The sequence below is a fragment of the Marmota marmota genome, unplaced genomic scaffold (genome assembly GCF_001458135.2).
Source record: "Marmota marmota marmota unplaced genomic scaffold, marMar, whole genome shotgun sequence".
In the NCBI taxonomy this organism is placed as follows: domain Eukaryota; kingdom Metazoa; phylum Chordata; class Mammalia; order Rodentia; family Sciuridae; genus Marmota; species Marmota marmota.
In genome coordinates this window covers 42,636,414-42,663,145 of record NW_026000037.1, presented here as the reverse complement: position 1 = coordinate 42,663,145, position 26,732 = coordinate 42,636,414, and the positions used below count along the sequence as shown (strand labels likewise).

The window sequence follows — 26,732 nt, the reverse complement described above, 5'->3', positions numbered from 1 at the left end:
ACAAAAATCAAGTACAAAGGCAGTAATAAATCAATCATCCTGGGCAACACACAATTTCTACTGGATAAGGATGGAAGACACATGTCACAATAATTGCATCCATGGAGCTGTGAGCCACATTCTTTTAGATGGCTTTAATGTCAATGGTACTCAGCAGGATTGAATGGAGATAAAACAGAACTATGAAGAGGAGCTTGAGATCAAATGATGAAACATTTTGGAGAAAGAGAATTTTGGATAAAAGAGATTATGTTCTCACAATCTAAGAATAAAATGCCTTTTAGGGTCAAAAGTGTTATTTTGTGAGTGTATATTCAAAGTAGTTTGTGAGTCCAGAGGATTTTCAATTAATTACTGTGCTTGGCCTTCTAATTCCTTTGACTTAAACTTTAGTAGGGAATAGGAAAAGATCTGGGGAATAATTAAGTTGTGAGACTTTGCTCTAGTTTGTACAGTATGGTATTCAATTGTTCCTGCTTGAGGAACATGGGGCTAACCTGAAGTTTTTCAAGTTTCCACATATATATTGACACATTCATTAGAGGTCAGCTGTAAAGTTAGCAAAACTTGAAAAACGATCAACTATATTTTGGCTTTTAACTTCATCAAGGTCTCCACATATAATTTTTCATTAACTAATTGATTTGACTGTTTCACGCTTTCTATAGATGTTCTCTTCAGGAGCATAGACTCCAGAAAGTCCATAGACCATGGCTACTTGCATCCGCAAGCCCAGTGCCAGCCATGCGAGACACTATGTAAGTGCATAGATTCAAATGCTGAATGAAAGGCCAGTGTGGAACATAAATACAGAATCAACTACATCTCTTGAGCAGCTAAATGGACACAATCATTGGATTCACTGTTTCAAGCATTTATCTTCTATAGTAAAATGGTAGGTAATTTTACTATAGAAATATCTAAAGATAGGAAAGATACAATTATAATACACCATATATTATTTGTAAAAATGATACTTTTAATGATGTAGTTTTATTTGTTAAGAAGACTAGTTTATTTTTTAAAAAAACAGGCCTGAATTTCCCATACACACTGTTCAAAATTTCTAGGCTAAATCATCCCCTACTCCAAATAACTTATCTTCTTGCAATAAACTTTTATTTTTTTGGTAAACGTCATGTTAACATCAAAGACCCTACTGTTAGGAATTGTGAATTCCATGTGTCACTAAAAAGAATGAACTACAGGGTTTTTCGTGTCATAAAACAAAAACAAAAATTGTTTTCCTTAGGATATTAAGGCCAGGAAAAGCGACTTCATGGCATGAATAAAATATAACAATATCATAAGAAACACAGTTATAATATTTTCTTAAGAAATATTTATTACAAGAATTGTCATGAAAAACTTGAAAAAACTTTTATTTTAGGTTGTTCTAAAAAGTCACAAAATGGAGAAAATTTAAAAATCTAAATTTCACTGCCATAAAAATAACTTTTCTTTTTTAAAAACAGATAAAACTATTTAAAATACACATTCTTAAAACCAAATATGGGGTTGGGGTCATGGTTCAGCGGTGAAGTGCTTGCCTGGCACGTGCAGGGCACTGGGTTCGATCCTCAGCACCACATAAAAATAAATAAAAAACTGAAAGTATTGTACCCAACTACAACAAAGTAAATATTTAAAAAAGCAAAATATGATTTCTGGGTATTCTGTTCAGGATAGACAACAATTATTAATATTCTCTGTGTTTTCTAGTAATTTTAACATTTATGTGTATTTGTACAATTAAGGTCATCATTATATATCTCTCTTCAGTTTATGTTGGTATATTTTCTATCATTAAAATAATCCTTTAAAACTAGTAGGAAATAATATCTATGAGATAGACTTGCTAAAATTAACTTGTTTTTTTGTCTTGGGAGTTTCTTTTTGAGTTGGAACTAGTACAAATAATGCTGTGACAAACATTTTTGAACATATTTGTGTACATCTATAATAATTTCTAAAGAAATGATTAACAAAGAGCATTTTAAAGAAAATAGTTAGAGAAAATTAGAGTTTTAGAAGTGAAATTAAAAAGGTCTGAATATTTTAATACAAATTAGTACAATTCTTTACCCAAACTACCTGTGATAATAATTTAGTAAGAACAGCAGCAGCTGCTATGGCTTACTAAATGCCAGGCTACAGTATCATGTCAGTTTTACTGCATCTTCATTGGTATTATGTTTTTCTTAATACATAAATGTTTGCCATAATTATAGAATAAAAAAAATGGACAAAATAACACTCATGATATAATTTTTATGTATTATTTTGATAGCTATTTCAATTATTATTTTTAAAATTTCCATTGGCTATCTATATTCTTCCTATGCAGTTCATTCATGACCTTATATGATTTTATATTGTGTGTCAAATTGTTTTCTTTAAAATGCTCTTTGTTAAGCATATCAGTCCTTTGCCTTTTATTTCAAATGCCTCATTAAAAGGTTTTCATGCTAACTCAATTTTGAAGGCAATGTGACATACAGGCTGACATGCAGCTTACTGCAAAATACTTTTCATTTGGGTTTATTTAAAATATTGACTATAAAATGAAGTAACAAACCCTAAGTGAGTATTGTGTTTTGTTTATATATAACATTAATTAATTGGTCTTTTCTGAAATGCAAGACATTATTATTTCCTTGGGCATATAAATTTAAATCAAACTATTTTAAGGTGCATAGAAATGATTTCTGTTATTAAACATATTAATATATTTCCTTATCTAAGACAAGGGGTATCATGAAGTATCTCTAAATCTACCCTTCCAAAGATACAATTCATACTTAGAACCAGCTGGAATCAGGATAGGGAAACAATTTTGATGACAAATAATATTGCATAATTAGATCATACCTTTATTAAAGAACACTGTTATAAAACAATATTTAAATAAACAAATACAACTGACTGCATAGTTGATTTAAGAGCCAATCATACAAGTCTCAGTTGGCATACTAAAAGTTTAAAATAAAACCAATAAAATTAATTGCTATCTTATATAATGATAAATGGATTAAGAATAAACTTGGACTATTTTAGGTATTTAATTTCATGACATAGGTGCTAGGTTTCCCTTATTGACCAAGTACAGAATAACAACTCTTTACAATTTATGTGGTAAAGTTGTTATTCAAATATTAATTATGATCACCTGACAAAGCAGTCTGTGCAGTCAGTAGAATGGGATGTAAGCATTCTAAAACTCAAGCATAGATGATTAACAAGGAGGAGCTACAACTGCAGCACTTATCTATTGAAACTTCTATTCACTAGTTGTTTCTAATGCAAAATCAAAGCTAAGGGGTAATGTCTAATGGTTACCTCCTTCAAAAGGTAAACCAAGCCATTGTTTTTATTAGGAATTCTACACAGGGATATGGCTACATTGTATTTATAGATTACTTACCTTGAAATTATATTCCCATTTACCTGCTTTCTGATAAAGATAAATAAAAGAGGAGGGTAGTAAGTAAAGTCTAAATATAAGCTTCTGTGATTTCAGTAAATATTAATCTAACATAATTTACCTACTGAAAAAAATCCTTATATTTCATCTCTGAGAAACATTTCATACAGATGGGTATAGAATTCATAACAAGTATTTTCTCAGTCAACTTGCTCAGTCACATGAAAAACAAGACTTATTTTTAGCATCATATTTTGCTCCCTTTTTTTCTTTGTTGCATAGTGTTTGTTGAGCACAAGTGTTCTGATCTAAAATTAGATTCTCACACTGTATGTAGCTGCCTAGATGTTCAAAAAGAAATGTGATTAAGTGCACATACTGCAGGAAAATGTAAATTTGAAGGAGATTGGAATACACTTAGGATGTGCAACAGCCTATAAGAAAATTTGAATAAAATAGAATGGATGAGCAACAGACTTTTATAAAAATAATTTTAAAAATCACTTCAGTGTCCCCAGCACCATTAATAAATAAATATTTCTCTGTTAGATTCAATTTAGTTTTTCTCTTTTGTTTGACTCTGTGTCAATATGCATTTCATGGCACTGAAGTGTTTGACTGGTAATTTATTCAAGAGATTATAGACCAGGTGGATATTCCATAACTCTGCTAATGATGCTCATGTTGCCTCCAAATCAAGCAAATTAGACCAGGTAAAAAGTGACAGACAGCAAGTTAAGTTTATAATTGTGCTATTTAAGAAATATTTAGTTATTGGCTGACTATGTAGTTCAGTGGTACAGTATTTGCCCAGCATGTGTAAAGCCCTGGGTTTGAATCTCCAGAACCACAAAATACCAGAAAAACACAACAACAAAAGAGAAATGTTGAGTTAGGAAAGTGAGAAATTCTATATTTCAAATCAGAGTAAATCAACAGTATGCATTTATTATAAACACAAGCTTATTTCATTTAATTGAAAGGAAAGCAACTGAACATTAATTATATTCAGAATATGAGTAACTAAAGTGTGCAAGCATTAGACCATAGTGTCAGAGTAGTTTCATGACTGTTTATCTAAATAGACCATATTTATCGAAGAATAACTTTCCTATTATTAAGAAAAGGAGAAATCTTATGTGAACAAAATTTGGTACTGCAAATAACTGTTAACATATGATTATCTTATTTATAATACTGTACATTTAGCTTATTAGATCTTCACCATTGGGAGCCTCTAGTTATTTATAGTTTTTCAATTACCTTGAGAAATAATGTAGTACAGTAGAAAAATTGCTAGATTAAATACCAGAAATCTGAGTGTGCAAACTTAGCCAATATTTATTCTATGCTCCAGTTTATTAATATGATAAACACAGAGCATAAAAAGCTCAATCTTATAAGACCATTCAATTGTATAAGAAAACAGATAAAATTATATAGCACTCGGTTAACTCTATTCTGAAGCAGCTGGATAGACTCCATGTTTTCAGGGCTCATGACACTGTTTCCATTTGTCTCTGGATATTTCAACAATTCTGCTCCTATTTATGACTTTCCTTTCTAAGACTGAGAGATAAGGTGATGGAATATTTCAGCTGTTCACACTGTAAGATTCAAAACTGTACTGATAACTAGCTTCTTTGAAAACTTTATTAGAACCTAAATCCTAGCTCTGCTGCTAGCAGGGTAATCTTTGTGCTTTAGCTTTCTCCTGATAAAGGTTGGAAGAAGAGAACTTTAAGGTACGTTTCAGCTCTGTAATTCTGTGAACTCCACCAATTTTTATTCTGCCTTGAAACTGCATGACCTCAGAGGTTTCTCAAAGAATAATAATTTTGCCCTTGCTAGCAAAGGATAAAGAACTGAAGAATCGGTGAGCAGCTCTCACCCATTTTCCACTCTGAAGACTAGAGCTACAGAGCAATGACTCATTCACATCCCAGCACCTCTCGCCCTTTGCTTCCTTTCTCTCCCTTAGACCCCCTGGAAGCCTTGCATTTTCCAAAGTGCATTCATGGTCCCCCCCCCCTAAGTTTGCAATAATTTCCAACAGCACATAAAACACCATGGAAAGTTCATAGATATTTGGCACTGTCTAGACCAAACTTTAATGGAGATTGTTAAAATAGAGATTTGGACTTAGGGTGTCAAGCACAGTTCTCACATTCTATTTTTCTAATAAGTTCCCAGGTGATGCATGCCACTGATCCTAGAACCACCCTCTGGGTAGCAAGTATAGGGACTGTTAAGTGGACTAAAGGGACTCTAAACATGAAACTTAAAATTAAAGGAAACCATAAAAAAATAAATGTTTTATTTCAATTTTGTTGGAAACTAACTCTTTTTAAATGACTTCTGACACATAAAATCAAATTTCAAACTCGAAATTTTGAAAAGGCAGGGCATTATTCCTATCATTGTTCTATTCTCAGGTGATTCTCTACAATATGATTTACTTATTTCTAAAAATTTGGCAAAGTGATGACATTAGACAAGTTGTACAATATAATTTTCAAAGTATATAAACATATAGGAGAGTAAATTAAATTCTGACACTTATTTGTATGTAACGTGATCAGATTACTTATTTAAAATGAAATTTCTTAACATTTATGGCATATTATAAGCTTGTGTGTGTATATTCTAAAAGCAAAGTTAATGTGGCTTGAAATTTTACAGTGCTCTGAAATACTACAACAGATAACTGCTAATCATCCAAAAGGGTAAATTTTCAAAAAAAGAACATTTTTTTTTTAATCTTAGATGAAGCCATATTTTTTACTTGTCTTGTAAACTTCCTTAGCATTCAACAACATTGTTACTGACAGAATATATACACTTTAAAAAAGTTTACACTTAACTACTAACAGGAATTACTTTAGAAATGAAGCAACTTCAGTTATAAGTATAGAAGTCATTTCACTCAAGAGGTACAGAAAAGTTTGAAGACTAAAAGTGGTATTCTGAAATTTGTGCTATATCTTATCAAAATTAATTATCATTCCCCTATCTGAATAAATTTATGCTATAGTCTCTTACTTTTGGTACAAGCCAAACAAATTTCTGGCATTTGAAAGAAACTAAGCATCAACAATAAAATGTTTTATTTAAAAATAAATGTTACTTTAGGATTTCTACTTTTTCTGTACATGTGTCTTTCCTTCTCCTCATAGAAGAGGTAGTGCACTGATTTAAGAGTTTAGATTTAGATACTTTTTTAGTAGAGGAAAAAGTCTTCTCTAGCTTTAATGTAAAGAACAGTGATAACAGATAATAGTTGAAGATAAAAAGAATGGTGACCAAAGAAGGTGAATAAGATACTGACAGGCAAAGAGTATCAATAGAACACATTGCCACAACACAGAAAGGAATCTGAATGTTTGTCCTTAATTATGTCCCAGAAGAATTTTTGTCCCAAGAGACTAGTAACATTATATAAATTTCAGGCCAGAATTAATCCTATATAACCAGTTTTAAATCCTATACAAATTCAGTCAGTTTCCTGATATTCATCTTAGGAAACATAAAGTCATGCAAATTAGAATGGCACTCAGAAAGTTTTCAAAAGAAGACCTGGTTTAAAATATCAACAATACTGAAAACTCTACAGATTGGTTTTTAAATATTTTTATTGCAGAATATTTTAAGCTTATATGGAACACTGCATCTGTGAGACCCATTTATCTCTACTATATTATTTATCTTGTAAAATAAAGTTCAGTTCTTCTTTAAAATACATCAGTGACCAATTAATAATGTTGAAAATGTGACACGTATGAAAAATTCATTTTGCTAAGCAAAGGGAAATGAAAGTGATGAATCTGTTTCTGAGGCTGCTTCCTTATGTTGAAGAAAATATTTCTTTTTTATTAGCTCCATCTGATGGCTGAACTGATTTTTACACATTGCCTAGCTATAAATTCCCATCAATAATTTTGTTTTTTCTCTATTTTCTTCTCTACCAGAAAGGTGCACTATATTGGCTTATTATATGACAAACTGGTTTATCAAATTCTGGGAAACATTTTCTATGTTAAATAGCAAAGAATTCTTTGCCATATTCTTTATAATAGTAAACATATCAGGGATTACAATGGTGCAAGATTAAAAAAATTGAAAATAAGAACATATTGTCAAATTGTGCTATACGAACATCTTCATATGTACCTCTCAGATAAGTATAGCTCGCCCCTGGCCTAATTTATATTGGACATTTACATGGAGATCACATATTTTAAGCATATAACAATGATTATTCATGTTTCATATTAATGGACCAGTTTAACTAAAGCCTACTTATATGATATGCCCTCCTAATGTCATCACATCTGAGCATGAATGGTTGGAATATAATTCTTCCAATGCAGAAAAACAAAAGAGTAGGATTAACATTTTAAAAATATGTAACTGACCTTAAGCATTAATTAAGGAGTTAGGGAAAATACTCTACCTCAGCATCGTATTCCCATAGTTGATTTCCTCTCATGTGGTGGCACTTTAGCATGATTACAGGTCCGTTGAGTCTGGACACATCCAAGCATAAGTCATCAGTTCGGATTTCTTTGTCGGCTGTATAAGAAAATACCTGAAAATAAAAAAAAATTCAGCCAATAAAATAGTATCTACTTTATAAAAAGTCACAACATAATACGATCCCATATGTGAAAATGTTACGTCAGTTACATTTGTGTTTTCAAATGATTTCTGTTATGTGAGCTTGAGAAAGCTGGTTCATCTCCATCTTTTTCCTCAACTACAAAATAGGGACAATGCCATTTCTTTCATAGGATTTTGGTAAAGCCTCAATTTAACGAATTAAATTAATAAACACTTATTATTTGCTGTCACTTTATGTCCTGTATACTATTTTTGTTACAAAATTCACAAAAGATTAAATAAAACAAACTTTGTAAACTGTGTGGAGCTCAATAAAGAGCAGTCCTTGTTCCTACCACGTTATGACCAATTCAACTCTGGAGAATGGTATTTTTTAATCTAGAAATTTAAACCTTTCTTTCCATAACATAAAACATTGTGTGAATTTTACTAAATCTTGTTAGTGGGTTTCTTGTTTTTTTTTTTTTTTTTTCCCTACTGGGAATTGGACTCCTAGGTTGCTTAGCCACTGAGCCACATTCCCCAGCCCTTTGTATTGTTTATTTTGAGACACAGTCTTGCTAAGTTGCTTAGGGTCTCACTAGTTGCTGAGGTTGGCTTTGAACTTATGATCCTCCTGCCTCAGCCTCCTGAGCCACTGGGTTTACAGGCTGCACCATGACACCTAGCTTGTCAATGGATTTCTGATGGTTATAGGATTATCTTCTTCAAAGATTTCATTAACAACAGGGTCTTATACTTATCTTTCTTATGGTGGTTTTTGCTAAGGGTAACTATATCAGGTCTCAAAAAATCCAGAAAATGCCAAGATGCATCATGGCCTCATTGTTAGAGAATTCAAATACAAATTATAATAATTTTTGTTAGTTTGTGCTTAGTACAGTTAATTTATTTATAACATTGGCTATTAAAGTTTCATGAAGCTTATTATGAAATAATCATAAAATTTGTTTTCTTCCTTTTGCTATGGTAAGTGTGGTTCAGTGTTGGGTGGATTTCTTTCTTTTTTCTTAGCAATGCCAGAGGGAGTGTAATGGAAAAGGTCATCTCAGGGCAGACTGAGGAAATTTGAGGAAGTCAGCTCTAGGAACAATTCATCAACTTCAGATCCCTTGTCTATAAACTGAACAAGTTGATCTTGGAAGGATTCCCTCCACATATTGCTACTCAGTTTCTCCAAAAGTCACAAGAAGTTGTGAGAGGAAGCTGCAAGTCCAGACTGTTACCACGAACAACCTTAAAAAAAAGATTAAGTCCACCTCTGAAAAAAGATTTTTCACGAGGGTTATACACTTTATTCAACAGTATAAACATTTGAGAGGTATGTTATGCTAGTTTAATAGATTACATAAATATATCATGGATTTTGTGTATATAATTTAGAAAAGTCCCATCTTTATTACTTCTTCATGTTCATATTTTAATGAAAAACATCAAGTAACCAGAAGAACAATAAAAGGAAAAAAAAAGATAAGCCTGTATTCTTCTCAAACATTATTTTTAAAAACACAATTATAATATTATTTAATTAAATAATTGAGTCTAGTAGTGAATCATAAACTGAGGGAGAGAAAGATCTAGAGAAAAATTTTTGCTCATTGTAGCATTATTTCAATACTAAAGGAAAACTTTCCACATTGAAATTGCTGTCATTTAATTGTAGAGACATGACACCAAAAGAGACCTCAGACCACCCACATTCAAGTCTCTTACAACATGCATGATAATGGTATCAGCATGGATTATCTTCAAGCCTCTGTGACAATTTGGAAACTACCTTTTGAGATATCTCTAGAGCAGTCTGTCACATTCTTTGTTCCTGAATTCTAATTTTGATGCATTCTTTGGTGAACTAGTAGCCTATCTAAAGTAATTTACATTCAAGAATGATATGTTTGTAAAATGTTTTCTGAGCATCTATCTATCTATCTATCTATCTATCTATCTATCATCTACCTGAAATTATCTTTCTTAGTTGTTTGAAATTGAAAGAAAATTAACCATTGGTGAAATACTTGGCATATAAGTAGCTTTTATGAAAAATATAAATCTGTAAGTAATAATTTAGGTTTTTTCCCCTGGCATTATTTCCTATAAAATTGGGAATAATTTGGTTTCATAACTGAGAATAATTTGGTTTCGTATCTCATTTTTATGCTTGATTGTTTCTGTGATGGTTATTTTACCCTCTATATTAATAGTCGATGCATGTTAGTATATAACTCTCCTTCTTGATTTGATCTTGAAATGATAAGGTTTGATCTGATTTCTTTATTTTTGATTGTCTTTTTAATCATAATTGCCACTTTTGTGTTTTTTAAGTGACCCTGACTGTAGAGGTTCATGGGATTCAACTTTGGATGTAGTGAAACAATACACACAGAATGCTTGCAAGGTCCTGGTACACGGAAAGCATTCAGTAACTAATATTTGTTATTATTCCAATCCTGGAGCTATTCCCAGGTGTGGACTTGTATGTGGATCCCTGCTTTGATGATATATCCAGTACTCAATAAGTTGCAGGGTTTGCTCTGGCCAGTCTGTGCCCGCCCTACGGCCATGCCCACAGTCCTGAGGAAATGGTTTTAATCCTGATGACAGACTTTCCTGAAACTTTCAACTAGTACCATCCCACCCACATATTTTGTCCCTCTAGATTCACCACTTCTGAGTTCCTCATACCTTGGAGACAACCCCAAATCTGTTGCTAGATTTTGTGAGAAGCAACTGTTCCCCATACCCAGGGTCTGTTGCTTGTCTCAGTACTCCTAGTATGTGTGAATCCCAGTTCAGAACCTGCCCAGTTGGCTCTCCTGCTACTGTAGTTGAACCTCTATGCTCAACCATAACATAAGATAAAATATTTTAAAGCCAAACACTTATGAAGCACTTTAGAGCAAACTTCCACACCTGTTGGCAACTGTGATTGGTTTCTTTCATTAGTAAAGTCTCATTGTACAATCTCACCCCCCAATGGAAACTATTCCTTTCCTCTTTCCACCCAAATTGCTTTATCATTGGTAATCGATATTTATTCTTACTAAAGCCAGAACTGAGTCATACAAAGCTAACATTTAGTTTTAGTTGCTCTACTGCATCTTTAAATCAACTTTAAATATCATCGATTGATCAGAGACCACTCACTCTAATCTAAGGTGACTAGAAGCAGAATTAAATAATCTGTCTTTCCTTATATCATATAACTGAAAATAGAAAGTTAACACTAATGGGGCACCTACCTGAGTAAGAAATCACATGTAATACTCTTTGTATAAACATAAAGAAACTTACTTATATACATATGTAAATAAATATAAAATATAAACATAAATTTTCCTTTTTGTTTTACTGTTTAATTAATATTCCTATAAATATATACCAACTTACACCTTTGCAAAGAATAAGTCAATTTCTTTAAATAAAGTACAGTTAATGGTTTTTTGAATATTCTGTTTTATATACTGTGTTTCATATTGTCTAAATACACAACATTTTTATTAAGCAATCTAGTATTGCATATATTGCTATGTAGTCTGCCACTTAAACTGGGTCTATAACTACTTAAAAGGACTTTTTTATGCAGTTCTTTTAATTTCAGTTGTTTTGGTAGGGAAAACAGATTCTGTGTTCCCAATTTTGTGGAACTTCTTGATTAATATGCCTTCCAAAATTACTTCTATTGCCATAACCACTCATTTTTTTCTTGTCTCCTAATGTATTAGTTTTCTAGGGTTACCAGAAAAAATATCATAGAATGGGTAGCCTAAGGGGAAAAATATATATTTCTTAACATTCTGGAAGTTGAAAGTCTCAAGATCCAGATATCAGTAGAGTTATTTCCTTCTGAAGTCTCTCTCTCATACTGTCTCATAGATGGGCAACTTCCCCATGTCTTCACCTCCCCCCCCCCCTTTCCTCTTAAAGGACACCAGTCATATCAGAGAAGGGACAACCTAGTTATCTCATTTTGCCTTATTTATCTCTTTAAAGACTGTATCTCCAAATATAGTCACATTCTGAGGGCCGGCAGATACTAAGGAATTTAACATATGAATTTTGATGAGGGCAAAATTCAGCCTATAACATCTATTAACCCTACAAAATGCCTTGAAAGAGACACTATGTCTTTTATTACTTTTAAGTGAAAAATATGGTATACATGAGGTTTTGCTTATTTGACTTAAGTCACCTTGGAATCCAGAAATTGGAATGTACAATTTGTATTATTAATCAAAATTCTGAATGTAATGTAATATCAAATTTTATCCTCTTCTGTAAGTTAGGATACTTTAGGTTGGCAGCCTAGGTTGGGGAAGGGTATCATTGCCTTCTTGATTTTCGTGTCTTAAGTATCTTTTTGTTTTTCACATTGCCTCTCTCCACTCTCAAATTCCCCCAGGCTGCTAGTCAGTGTTCATTCTTCAAGGATGGTAAAGTTCTAGGAGAGGTCTTACCCAAGCTGTTTGTTTCTTACTCCTTCCTGTTCTCTGAATCCATAGAGAGTATGGCTCTTTAGAGATTCCCATCCCTGAGAGCCTCAGCGCAGTGCTAATAAGGAGGACAATGCATATTTTTATAAGCATCCACTTTTTATGATTTGACAAACTCTGGGAGGCATGTTGACCACAGGGGACAGGGCAGTCCAGTCCCCTCATTTCAGTTGTCACAAGCCAACTTTGTCAGGTATGAGTCAGGTCACATCTTGCAAAACTTACCAAGTGGAAGAAGCATACATCAAGCTCTCAAATGGTGTCCTTACCAAGTTCACGGCAACATGTAAGCAAAGGACCTACTGTCAAAAACATTATCAAGAATTTCAAGTTGTTAGGGCTGTATATGACTATACTGGGTTGTATACCCACAAATTTACCTCATTTGAAGTCAGACTCCCAGCTCCTTCCCTCTAGAAAAACAACTACTCTCTCCATAGAAAATCTTATAATCTTCTCTACATTCTGATGCTTTCTGCTATGGGTCTATTTGTGTTCCCTACATTATGTTGCCTTATCCCCCAGTCCAAAGGATGTGAACATTTTTGGAAAAAAGTTCATTGCATATGTAATTTGTGGTTATGATGAGGTCATATTGAAGTTGGGTGGGTCCTTAATCCAAAATGACTGATACTTTTATAAGTAAAAGATAAAGATACAGGGATAAAAGGTGGTCATGTAGTACCAGAGACAGAGACTGGAATGAGGCATGGAACAAGCCAGGGAACACCCAGAACTGCTGGCTAACAGGAGAAGCTAGCTGAAGCAAGGAATAATTCCCCCCTAGGTTTCAGAGGGAGTGAAGCACTTTTGACACCTTCATTTCAGACTTATAGCCTCCAGAACCACAAAATGATAAATTTCTGTTGTTTTAACACATACAATTAGTGGTAGTTTATTACAGCAGCCTTAAGAAACTGATACTTCCTCTTTTATTCCTTGTGCTGACTGAAGACTCGAAAAGTCATGGAACAGCTTTCCAACTTATCATTGAAATTTCTATAAGAAACCTGATTTTTAGATTTCACATAAATTTAATCTTGGTGCCTGGACTGAAAACCATAACATCCTATTATATTTTACAAAAGCATCATTTTCACAATCATCTTTCTATTCAGATATATGTTCAAAAAAGTAGTTCTTTACTGTGACTAGGTGATTTGCCTGTTTTTATGCATACTTTATTGAAGCCAGATTGATTTCTACCTCTGAATTGATGTTGTGCTCAAATAAGTACAATATATATGGAATTATAACTAATTCAATATCAATTATTTTCAATGTCAATTGTTTTTATTTCATTTTTTTTCTTTATTTTACATGTGTATATAGTTTGTTCTGGGTTTTTTCTTTTCAGGAAGAATATCCGAAAGCATTTATAATTTTTTTAAACATTTAAAATCAAAACAACATTTAAATAATTTTCAAAGACTGTTGTGACAGTGATCTAAAATATTCTGCAATTAAATTAATTCTTTATTCTACACAATTAAAGACTACCTATACAATACTTTTTTTTCAAAAATTTGTTACATTTAAAAATATTAAAAATATATTAAAACATATAGTTACTTCTTTAAAAATACTCTTTTCACTTTACCTCTCTGAAAAATTACAAACCTGCTCAGGTTTCTAGCATAACTGTTAGGGAAACCTACTTCTAGCAGAGCAAATTGCAAAGTAGGGATACTCTCTGCTCTGTGGTATCTGGACATTTCTGGCTTCAGCTAAGGGCTGAAGATCTACACGCCCTCTGCTGGCTCTGTCTTGCTACAGGATTTCTTTTGTTCTTAGATGTAAGATATAGGCAGATGATGGATAGATATTTGCTTTGTTCATTATTTTTATTAATGCACAATTGACAAATAAATACATATTTTGAATAGACAAAATATTCATTGGGTATTCACATTGAGTGCAGTATATTAGATTCAGCTTTATTATGTAGACTGTGATTTCTTTATATTTCATTTAGCTTTAATTAAAAAAAGGTTTTGGTTGGGAAATTTTATATCAACTATAAAGTTTCACAGTTTGGAGGGTCTCTATATATCATATCATTCCAATGGTTTCACTTTCTGGATGAAGATAGATACTGGCTAAAAATCTATAGGACTCATCCAGTATGCCCAACCTGCCTAACGACAGGGGGCTCTTTAGACCCCACTGTCCCTTATACACTTATTAGTTAGTCATTTTAGATCTTTAGACACTCTGTGGGAAACTGTTTAAGTATTTTAAGTGAGTTAATTTTGTCAACAATCATGCAGAAGGAAAAATATAAGGGAAAAAAAAGCATGTAACAGTTTTCTTTCTCATTTTATAAAAATAAACCAGCAAAAAATGTATTAAAATAAAAGGAAAAATTGTTTAGCAACAAAAATTAGACTTTAAGCAAAAAAATATAATTTATTTTAAAAATGTGCTCCCTCTCCATATGTCACACCATCTTAAAATCAGCATGAAGAACACATAGATGGAACTGAGTTTACCAGTGGAGGCACCAAGCAGAGACTTTTGTTCCCAGACAGAATCTTCTTCTATGCCTTAATTGATTTCAGGCTCCATCTATTGGCTGTTATCTCAGTGGTTTGTGTAGAGGGGAAGAAGTAGGAAGCTTCCAGCTATGACTCTTAACTTACACTTGTATGATATCTATGGTCTTTTACTGCTTCAATATTTAAAGTTCTGATATTAAAAGCAGTTTGTAGGTGTGTTATCAAGTTCAATATTTTCATCCTGACCTTAACATCATCTGCAAAACCTTAGCTCTTGTTTTTTTCATCTCACCAGATCATATTGTTGCTACATGGTATGTGCTAATTTTATCAGGACCATCCTTCTCACTTCACATTGCCAAGGAAAAGAACAAACTCCTAATTCTTAATGCATTCTGTCTTTCTTTTTTTTTCTTCCATTTAGTGCTTTGTAACTACTTTTCCACTGATAGCTTATCCACATTGCGTTGCAGGCAGCTTTCATTGCTGTTAATCTTTAGAGCAGGGTAATGCTTAAAACTATAGGTTTAGGCAGACCTGGTTTTGAGATCAATCACTCATCAGAACTTGAGTTTTTGTGAAGCTTTGCAAAATCTTGGTTTCCCCATCTGGGAAAAGAGCCTCATGTTTCATGGGCTATTTTAAATGGTTGAATTAGGAATTCATATGAGCTCTAAACACAGTACTTGCCTCAAGTAATGTCTGAATGTCAGTGAGTATCTGTGAACTATTCATGCATAATATCTACATTTGATTATATTCTACCTCATCTTTTCCCACTGGCAATTTGTTTTTTAAATAAAACATTGCTCCCCATATAGCAGTTCTAAGGATATATTTGAATCCCTTTGGAAATTACTGTAGGAACAGAGCAGTGCCCAATAATATCTTATTGAATTGAAATGAAAACAATTTGTCTTTGAAATTTTCTAGTCCACTTTCTAGAAAACAGCAAGAGTATAAGATACCACATAAGCAGCATGAACTAATACAATAACACAGTGTGACTGACATTTCTATTTTCTTTCTACTTCATTATTAAATCCTCCTATTTTAAATTTTCCTGATATTAAAAGTTTATGCATTTTTAATACTTCACTCTGCCCTAAAGGCATTTACAGGAAGTCTACAACTTTTGAAATCAAATATATAAGCATTCTGCTCTACATACTCATATTTTACTACTGTAATATCAAAGACTATAAATTGTAAATTTAGCCCAATTGGGAATCCTTCCAAATTATATCCCACTACATATGCTTGGATGTGCAGATGTTGCTTAATTTGACTGTGGTACATTGTGCAGATGGCCCAAGTTTCCCGTCCCCTGGTGCACATGCCTTATATAACCTCCTTCCCTTGAGTGTGAGAGAGACTGTGACTATGATAGGAAAATCACTCCAGGATTATGGAATGTTATGTAAAATGTTATATAAGACCTCAGATTAGCCAACAGCAAAGAAAGATTTTGCTGCTGGCCTTGAGGATGAAAGCTCTTGTTTTGAAGAGGGCCATGTGGCAGGGAGCTGAGGGCAGCCTTAAACAGCTGAGAGCAACTACTGGAAGAGTCAGAAAACAAATAAACCAGGACGGAGTTAGTCCTATAGCTGCAAGAAATGGAATTTTACCAGCAAGGAAACTTAGAAAGGACCCTGAGCCTCAGATGATACCACAACTATGGCCAACATCTTGATTTCAGCTGTATGAGAACTTCTGAGGACAACTCAGACATTGTGCTGTATTGCTGACCTACAGAACTATGAAATAATAATTGTCTTCTATGTGGCAACTTCTTAAGCAACAATAGAAACATATATATTGACCACCAGGAAAAAGGATACATTCAAAACCCATGTCTGTTCTGTCCAAATGGAGTGACTTTTATGCTTTTTTTTTTCATCTAATCATTTATTTATTAATTTACTCAACAGATAATTTTGAATGTGTTAAATGTGTCAGGGTTTAGAACATTACATGTCCTTTATTAACGTTAGATTAAATACATAAATAACTATTTGAGTATAAGTTTCCTCCACTGTGCAACCAAATTTAAACTCTGTTCTCTGGATTCTTGTTATAGTGATTTTCTGTAATAAATTCTCTCTTTTAATGGCATTCTTTCAAATTGTATCATTCCTTAAATATTTTATTATTTGAGGAACTAATCCACAAGCACATAAATTGCAAATGATGAAAAGTAAACTCCTGCATGAATATTCTTCACTCATAGGTAAACTAAATGTATGCTTTTCTTTCATGGCTGTCATTGGTATGTACCATTGTATAGTAAGATACACAATATTTAAGGTTCTCACTGTGCCTAAAAACAGACATAGAAGTAATATATATGTATGTGTAATTCACATGGTATATATGTGTGCATCTATCTATCAATCTATCTATATACTTCACATGACTTCTATATAAACTATTATATTTATTTTGGTATTTGTTAGTTACAAATTAACGGCAAAAGATTTTGAGCCAAACTATTGAAAAACATTTTACTAGTATTTTTGTAACATTACCTATGTCTTAAAGGTCTTTTAAAAATTTTTTCTTACTTGTAGTTGGACACAATACCTTTATATATTTATTTATTTTCATGTGGTGCTGAGGATTGAACCCAGCACTTCATGTGTGCTAGGCGAGTGCTCTACCACTGAGCCAGAACCCCAGCCCCTGTCTCAAAGGTTTGGATTTGTAATCATGAGGTAAATTCCAAAACTCTGGAATGTGGTATATAATCAGACAAAGATAGTAAATGTATGGGTAGTCCCAAAGGTAAATTATAATGTTCCAGATGACATAAAGATACACTTCCTGTACACTAATAATTCCTCTACTCAGTAAAGATAAATGACTCTTTAGTTTAAATTACACATGACTTAAAATTAACCTCCAAGCTGGGCACAGTGGGGCATGCCTGTAATCCCAGTGGCAGTTCAAAGTTAGCCTCAGCCAAAGTGAGGTGCTAAGCAACTCAGTGAGTCTCTGTCTCTAAATAAAATACAAAATAGGGCTGGGGATGTGGCTCAGTGGTCCAGTGTCCCTGAGTTCAATCCCTGGTACAAATAATAATAATAATAACAACAACAGCAACAACAACCACCACCTCCCAATTATTACCATAACATTTACATTGATATAAACAAGATTAAATTTGTCTAGGTGGTTTCTGATTCACTTATAGCATTCTGTGTTGCTGAACACTAAGAGAAGGGTCTATTTAATTTTGGTCTGTCCAAAAGCGAGATGATACCAGAAAAGACTCATACAGAAGCTCATATAGGAGTAGAGAAGGGACAGCAGCTGACAAAGGGTATATTATATATTGTATTGTGGCTAACAGTAGCACAGTCCTATTACAGATTTCTGGTAACCTATGTAGAAACACCACCACAGTATCAGTCCTTTTGCAATGTTTATTTATACAACACCTGCCCTCAGCTTTGCTTGAGGTGAGCTTCTGGAGAGCAGAACTGATTAGCTCCCTGGGTGTGACTAGATGGACAAAGCTGCCTCTGACAGCAAGAACCCTCAGGCAAAGGGGCGGAGGTGCTGGCCTTCAGATACTGGGATGGAAGCAAGCAGAAGCAGAGAAAGTAAACTACACTCTAGGAGCACTTGATGTGTATAAGGCAAGATGGCTGACATTTGAAATTATCTATCTCTCTATTTTTTTTTTCTTGTGCTGGGGATCAAACCTAGGGCCTTATGCATGCAAGGCAAGTATTCTACCAACTGAGCTATATACGCAGCCCTGAAATATTTTTTATATTAAATATTATATAACAGATTATAAATTACACATTTCTTCAGTGAACCTCTAAAATAAGCATAGGTCTTCTTCTTTTGCAAGTCAGAAATATGATGCTTCCAAAGGTTAAAAAAAAAATCCCATAAAGTCTTTCAGTCTGCAAGTGAGACAATCAGGTTTTGAACTAGATGTCAGGCCCCAAATCCCATGTTCTTCTCACACACATGGTATTTTATTCCTTGGTTATAAAATTAATTTTTATGTTAAACTCTATACTGTATACAGATTTTATTAGTTTTACCCTAATTTCATGTGCATTTTTCCTAGGATTGCATCAGGATATCACACTATATTTAGTTGTCTTTTCTCATTAAGTCTATTCTGAGGTCCCTTTGTAAAGATCCCTTTATAGCTTTGAGGAGTACTTTTCAGGTATCTTAGAGAATGTCCCTAATTTTGAGTTTGTCTAATGTTTCTGTCATGGTTAGACTGGGGTCATAGGTTTTGAACAGGAAGACCACAAAGGTGCAGTGGTGTTCTTTTGACATCTGACCACAGGTGCATGGTCTCAACATGATTTACAGTGCAGCACCTTGATCATGGACCTATGGTAGTAGTTCCTAGTGTTTCTCTACTATATAGTTACCACCATGTTCTATGTCCCACTCTTTGAAGGCAAGTTAATAAGTACACCACACATACAAGGGCAGGAAGAAAGTTGGGCTCCATTCCCTGGAGGGAACCATCCACATATATCATTTTAAATTCTTATGTAGTTGAGATTTTGGAAATCAATTATAACCTGTATCTAAAAACCTCAGTCTAAATTGGGGATCATGACTTCATGTGCCTATATTTAAAATAAAATTTTTTAGGCCAATTGGTTAATTCACTGAATTAATTAAAAAATCAGGTCTCCTTGGTGTTAGGATTGGAGCATGACAATTTCTGCCACCCAGAAGTGGCACTACTCTCAGCAGTGTGTAGACCATGGGCTGAACACTGGCAATGAGGACTAGTCATGACCACTTTGATCATTCCAAAGCATTACAATGAGCCTAAACGCATCTCTGAATGTTTTTGCTTATAACGACAACTTTTTGTATTACAACCATACACAATTATTTTACTTATTTTAAATAAGTTAAACATTTCAAATCTTTTTAAAGAGTTAGAACCAAAACACAGCAGTAGAAAATATTTTATCTGGTAGGTTTCCATTAGAAGATTAAGATGCTCTATTAGAAATTGGAATGGACACTAGGAGGTTTCCATGGTAACCAATTGAAGCCCTTTCTCTTTAATGGCAAGGTATCATTTTTGTACATACCACATGTAGGTTCTTGCTCTGTATTGGATCGAATTCTTTGATAACAGAATAAAAGAAATGAATTGAAAAAAAAAGTTCCATATTCTGTTCTTGCTTGCTGAGAAATTATACCTGGGCACCAAATAACAAGATTGGAAAGCTCTTTTCATTTTGGCTGTATTCACTATGTCATTTTTAATAACAAAAGTGCATGTCCAGGTATTTTCATGAGATTTATTATAAATAGATAAGTTATTCTTCAACAGCTCTCTAGTCTGAAGGCTTTTTGGTCCTTTTGTGTCCTCATAAAAAATCCCAGACATTTACATTCCACTATCATCTTAGCTCCTCTATGTATAAAACTTAATTTTCCACCGTCTCTGTCCAGTCCTTCAACTCTGCCTAAGCCATTTTTCTCACTGTTGTTCCGCACACTCTGTTCTCTGTGCTTCCTGACTGCTTTGTGAAATTTCTTGGACCTGTGGCTGTCCTTATCAGATCATGTTCTGAATGTCTTCTCTAGAGAATTATGACACTTGTATTGTGAAAGATTCTTTTAAATTTCACTATGTGCCTATTTACTTATTTATATTTAAAACTGTTGCAAAGTGTGTTTAAACAGAATTAGATAGGTAGATAGACATACATATCTCTATCTCCCTCTGTGTGTTTATTTCCAGTAAGGAAAAAAAAATGTAGGTTTTATTTTTTTTCTTATTTATATATATGTAGGAACAATAGGGATTGATTAAATTTTAAAAAATGAAATAAGTGAAAATATTTGCAGAAAGAATATATTCAATTTTCTCTGAGTATATCATGTATTTTGTACCAAAAAAAATCTTGAAAAGTTACACAATTTATGGAGTCCATAAGATAAAAATAAACCAATTTCTGAGGAAATTATAATGCTCTCTAATGTCTAGTCCAGTAAAAAAAAAAAAAAAAATTAAAGGTGATCACAGGAAGGACTTTGGCATGTAATGAATATCATCACCAAATTTCTCATATAAAAACAGTTTGCTTGAATTTTAAGCTTAGTTTTGAATTCTTAGCGTTCACAGATTACAAGTAGATATTTCCTATTCAGTATATTTTTCAATTCATAGGGATTTTCCTTTAAATCGAGAAGTAGTTTTTGGTGACTGGATTCTTGCATTGCTATGAGATAGTTTTCAAAATTATTGTTAATCAAACTTTCAGAATTCCTGTCTCCTGTCAGTAGACAAGAAATTTCACAAATCATCTGGCTTTGCTGCTCTTGCTTATCCAATAATAGAGATAGAGAATATTAGGACTACTAATTCCTACATTAGTTATAAGCTGAGAATTTCTCAAGTTTGCAGTGTTTTTTCTGTCAATGAAACATTATATACAATACATATGGTATCTCTTAATTTTCCCTGAAAGTATTAGCAGTAACTGGTAAATCCTGAATTCTTATTTGTTACTATGCTCTTCTTTTATTCCTCATGATAGAAGAAGAAGAAGAAGAAGGAGAAGGAGAAGGAGAAGGAGAAGGAGAAGGAGAAGGAGAAGGAGAAGAAGAAAATATCACTTTTAAGGCAAAATTGTAACACTGTATTTCTGGATTGTAATGCGTGTAGATGTATCATGTTTGGCAACAATGGCAAAATGATAGAGGGTAAACAGAATTAAGACATTTATAAGACCCCTATAATTTACTCTCAGTTTCAATATCAACTTGAGGTAGACTCTGATAACTTAAAGGCATATGACGTAGACCTTAGAAAAAAGAAAATGTTCACAAGATTCAAAGGGATTTAGATTAAAAAGACAATCTAAGAAACAAAATGGAATTCTAAACAAGGCTCAAATACAAAAGGCAGAAAAGGAAGCAAATAGAACTAAGATATATACAGGATAGCAACTTGGCATAACTGAAACTCACCATGTCAATAAAGATGCAAATCTAAAGGGTCTAGTGATACTCCTAGATTCTTCAAAGCTGGCTGACTTCAAGTATGGTGTGATGGAGGATAGTGTAAGGAAATGAGGAACTAAGCCATGGAGAAATAGAATATGTATGAGAATGGAGGTGGCCTTTTGAGATGTACTGGGGAATTAAATTGACCAAATTACGTTATGTGTATGTACAAATATATCACAGTGAATCCCTTTATGTATAATTATAGTGTACCAAGAAAAGAAAATTAATTTAAAAATAGAAATAAAATGTAGGATGAATGGGGCTAAAGGTTAAGTCATGTTTCTGGAACAACATTTTGTAAATCCTGCGGTAGATCCTTTCTATGATTAGAAGGAAGTTTCTCAGTTCCCTTCCCATCTTATTCACACATGCAGGCATGAACATGTGTACACACACACACACACACACACACACTCCTGGCCTTCTTCACAACATGAAGATTAGTGTCTGTATAGAGATGACATTCTTTCTATCTCTTCATTAATTAGCCAGTAAGAACTCTGGATACTCCTGCTAATGGATTTGTGTGTTGGTGGAGGGATGGAGGGATGGAGGGAATAGCAGGACGTCCTTACAAAGTGTCCATGTCTTTCAAAGAGTGTATATCTTTTTTTTTTTAATTTTTTATTGTTGGCTGTTCAAAACATTACATAGTTCTTGATATATCATATTTCACACTTTGATTCAAGTGGGTTATGAGCTCCCATTTTTACCCCATATACAGATTGCAGAATCACATCAGTTACACATCCATTGATTTACATATTGCCATACTAGTGTCTGTTGTGTTCTGCTGCCTTTCCTATCCTCTACTATCCCCCCTCCCCTCCCCTCCCCTCTCCTCTTCTCTCTCTGCCCCCTCTACTGACATTCAAAGAGTGTATATCTGATGTCTTTACATGAGCACAAAGAAAGGATCCAAACAATTCCAGACAAGAGAATCAGAATCCTATTTATATTCATTTCTAACAAAACAAACAAACAAAAAAACATGAAGAGGGCAATTTTGTCTATGACATATTTTGTGTATTTTAGAAAATAGGAGAAACATGTCTTATTAGCAAGGTTGGATAGATGGATGCAAAAAATCATGTTCCCTTTGTATAATATATTTATTTATGAGCCACTCATAAAAATGGGGAGCACCTGTTTTCCAGTTTTCTAGAGGGTTATAAGGGTAAGAACATTGGCATGACCTAGATATTTCCAAGAGTAGAATATCTCAAAAGGTATATACCTTTCAAAAAGGGAGATAAACTTTCAGATACTTTTTTTCCTGGGCTCTAAACAATCAAAATATAATAAAAGAAATCACTGATGCTGAACAAATATATTTTAGACAACATGTAATTCATTTAAGTTCTGGTTAAATAATATATATTTTATCACTTCTCCCACTCAGTATTCCTTATGGCAATATGCTTTTTTGAAAAAACTCATATTTTTGAAATTAGACATATAGAGTTAGATTCTGCTCTAATACTAACTCTCTGTTAGGATAAGTTGGAATGAGTTGTATAGATTAACTTCAGTTTATTCATTAATAATAATTTAAAATAATAATTATAATAAAATTATATAATTTATCTACATTTATTATGAGAACCAAAGTATATTCAATGTATGAATTATTTAAGTAATAATTATAGATACTATATAATTATAGATAAAAGAGATACTATAAATAATATGATTATGGGTGTAATTGACATTGAATTATATATTGAAAACACTTAGTATATATTATAAGAACCCAGATGCCCTTCAATAGATGAATGGATAAAAAAATGTGGCATTTATACACCATGGAGTATTACGCAGCAATAAAAAATGGCAAAATCATAGAATTTGCAGGGAAATGGATGGCAATAGAGCAGATTATGCTTAGTGAAGCTAGCCAATCCCTAAAAAACAAATACCAAATGTCTTCTTTGATATAATGAGAGCAACTAAGAACAGAGCAGGGAGGAAGAGCAGGAAGAAAAGATTAACATTAAACAGATACATGAGGTGGGAGGGAAAGGGAGAGAAAAGGGAAATTGCATGGTAATGGAGGGAGACCCTCATTGTTATACAAAATTACATATAAGAGGTTGTGAGGGGAATGGGAAAATAAACAAGGAGAGAAATGAATTACAGTGGATGGGGTAGAGAGTGAAGATGGGAGGGGAGGGAGGGGGGATAGTAGAGGATAGGAAAGGTAGCAGAATACAACAGTTACTAATAAGGCATTATGTAAAAATGTGGATGTGTAACCGATGTGATTCTGCAATCTGTATTTGGGGTAAAATTGGGAGTTCATAACCAACTTGAATCTAATGTATGAAATATGATATGTCAAGAGCTTTATAATGTTTTGAACAACCAATAAAAAAAAAAATTAAAAAAAAGAATGATAAAAATAGAAATAGGCATATTACTATTATATATTTAAAATACCAAATAAAATTCCTTTGCTCAAAAAGTATTCAATACATATTATTTCTCTCCCCAATCACACTTGTTGACTATCAGGACCAAGAATGCATCATCTGTCCTTAAAAACATGCAAAGTATTAATAACTAAACCAACTCACACTGCTAATCAGTAATAAGACCGTCAGAGCAGGTAAATTGGTGGGCTGAGGGGGCAGATGGATGCTGCTCATTGTAAAACATTTTTCTTTTGGTAGATTTTTCAGTTAACAGCCCCAATAAGAAGAGTTCTATTGACGGCGTGAGATGAGGGAGAAGAGAGATGTTTGTGTCTTTGTGTCAAGTGTGTATCTGAGTTTGGGCAGGAGGTCATTAAATTAGGGTGGTATTAAACTTTCTGCCTTATGAGACTCTGAGCTATCTCACCTTTGACTCTGTTTTCTAGTCAGGAGCACAAAGCTATGCGATTTTTTTCAAAACCTTCTGGGACTCCCATTAATAAAATGAACACAACTGGCCTTCTTCACAACATGAAGATTAGTGTCTGTATAGAGATGACAAAGTATATTCAATATACCAAAGTATATTCAATGTATGAATTATATAAGTAATAATTATAGATATATATAATTATAGATAAAAGAGTGTACAACTTAATGTACACTTCCCCCCAAAAAGCTTGAGTATCATTTTAAAGTTTATGCCTTTTAAAAATTAAATAGAATTTAGTTGTATGCTCTTTAAGGCAAGACATTGGTTGATGATGATGATGATGAACTTCAATTAATGGGTTAATCGACAGAATATTTCTTTTATCCTACTGTGTGCATTGATACTGTGGTATCATCATTAATTTTAAAATCATTCTAATAGACAGTTGCTTCTATATGTTCATTCTGGGGTCCTCATACTGCTTTCTTATCAAGAATCATACTAGAAATCATCATGATCTCAACATATAAAAAATTGAAACTTTTTGAAGTTGGTTTGTTTTTATATTATTGACACAGAGGTCATAACAACTTTGTATTCCTGGCTAGAAAACAAAGTCAAAGATGTAGCTTATTTAACAAATCTAGGATTTCATGAAATTAACTATTATTGACAATTTTCCCAGGGCTTCTGAAAAACAAAGTCTCCTATGTGATAGAGGCTAAGTACCATCATGTAGAAACATTAGGTTTATAACACTTAGAAGAAAAGATAAATCTAGAAAAAAAGTGCTCACAATACACATGATCACTTTTTTAAAAAACCTTAAGAAAAATCATCTTATAATCTGAGTAACTCATGAGAAAAATAAAAAAGCTGAGTACAACAGATTTGCTATTTCTAAGCCAGAAACACTCTGACCAGGCCAAACAGGGCAGAATCAGAAAATGAGCTCAAGTTCCTACAAATTCTAATCAACTTTAAGTTTTCAAAGATGTTCCTGTAATATAAATAATGTAGGCTTAAATTAAGAAAATATTATTTATTGATTGATCAATTGTTGGATTAAGATTTTTAAAAGCAATTGAAGCAATTTTCTAATACTCTGTGTATGCCATATTAGCTATTAACTGAAGAGGTCATTATCATTTAATACTTTAAAGATCTACTTTTAGTTATTTTATATTTTTTCTTTATATTAATATAAGATTTAGAGCTACTGACAATGCTATTTATTACAACAATTACTAAAATTCCAAAGTCAATAAAAAAAGTCAAGTAAAAATAGAATCCCCTGAAACAATCTTTCTCTGATTAAAACATTCTGAAGGACCAGTATGACTTAGAGCCATTCCTTGTAGCTACTCACCTCATTTCTTGAAGTGACAGGATGAAATAATACCTGTCTCTGACTCTGAGAAAGTCTCAGAGCTCTTTTCCAGAGAAGTGAGTTGTTTTGTGAACACTCAGCATGACTATTTCTGGAGTTAACTTTTTGAGCCTCTACATTAATTTCCTCTGGCTGCTAAAAAGAATTAACACAAACTTGGTGGCTTAAAACAACAGAAAAATATTCTTTCACATTTCAAGGGGCCAGAAATCCAAATCAGTCTGGGTGGAAACCAAGGTACCAGCAGGACAAGGTCTTTCCAAAGACTCTTGGGAAGAATGTTTCCTTGCTTCTTCCAGTGTCAGGTGACTGCTACCACACCTAGGGTCACAGCCACATCCCCTCAAGCTTTTGCCTTTTCCTTTTCTGTCTGTGCCCATCTCTCTCTCCCCTCACTTCTCCTTCATGTGGTTGTACTTAGGGCCACACAGACAATTCAGGAT

The 26,732-nt window shown here is 33.2% G+C and overlaps 1 protein-coding gene across 1 annotated transcript in view; it reads right to left on the bottom strand.

The window, feature by feature from the left end:
• Galnt13 (polypeptide N-acetylgalactosaminyltransferase 13) overlaps positions 1-26,732 on the bottom strand; it is a 224,234-nt gene that overhangs the window by 6,242 nt on the left and 191,260 nt on the right. The window contains exon 9 of the mRNA XM_015478926.2: positions 7,878-8,012. Coding sequence (XP_015334412.1) covers positions 7,878-8,012 — 135 coding nt within the window. The remainder of the gene's footprint in view (positions 1-7,877; positions 8,013-26,732) is intronic.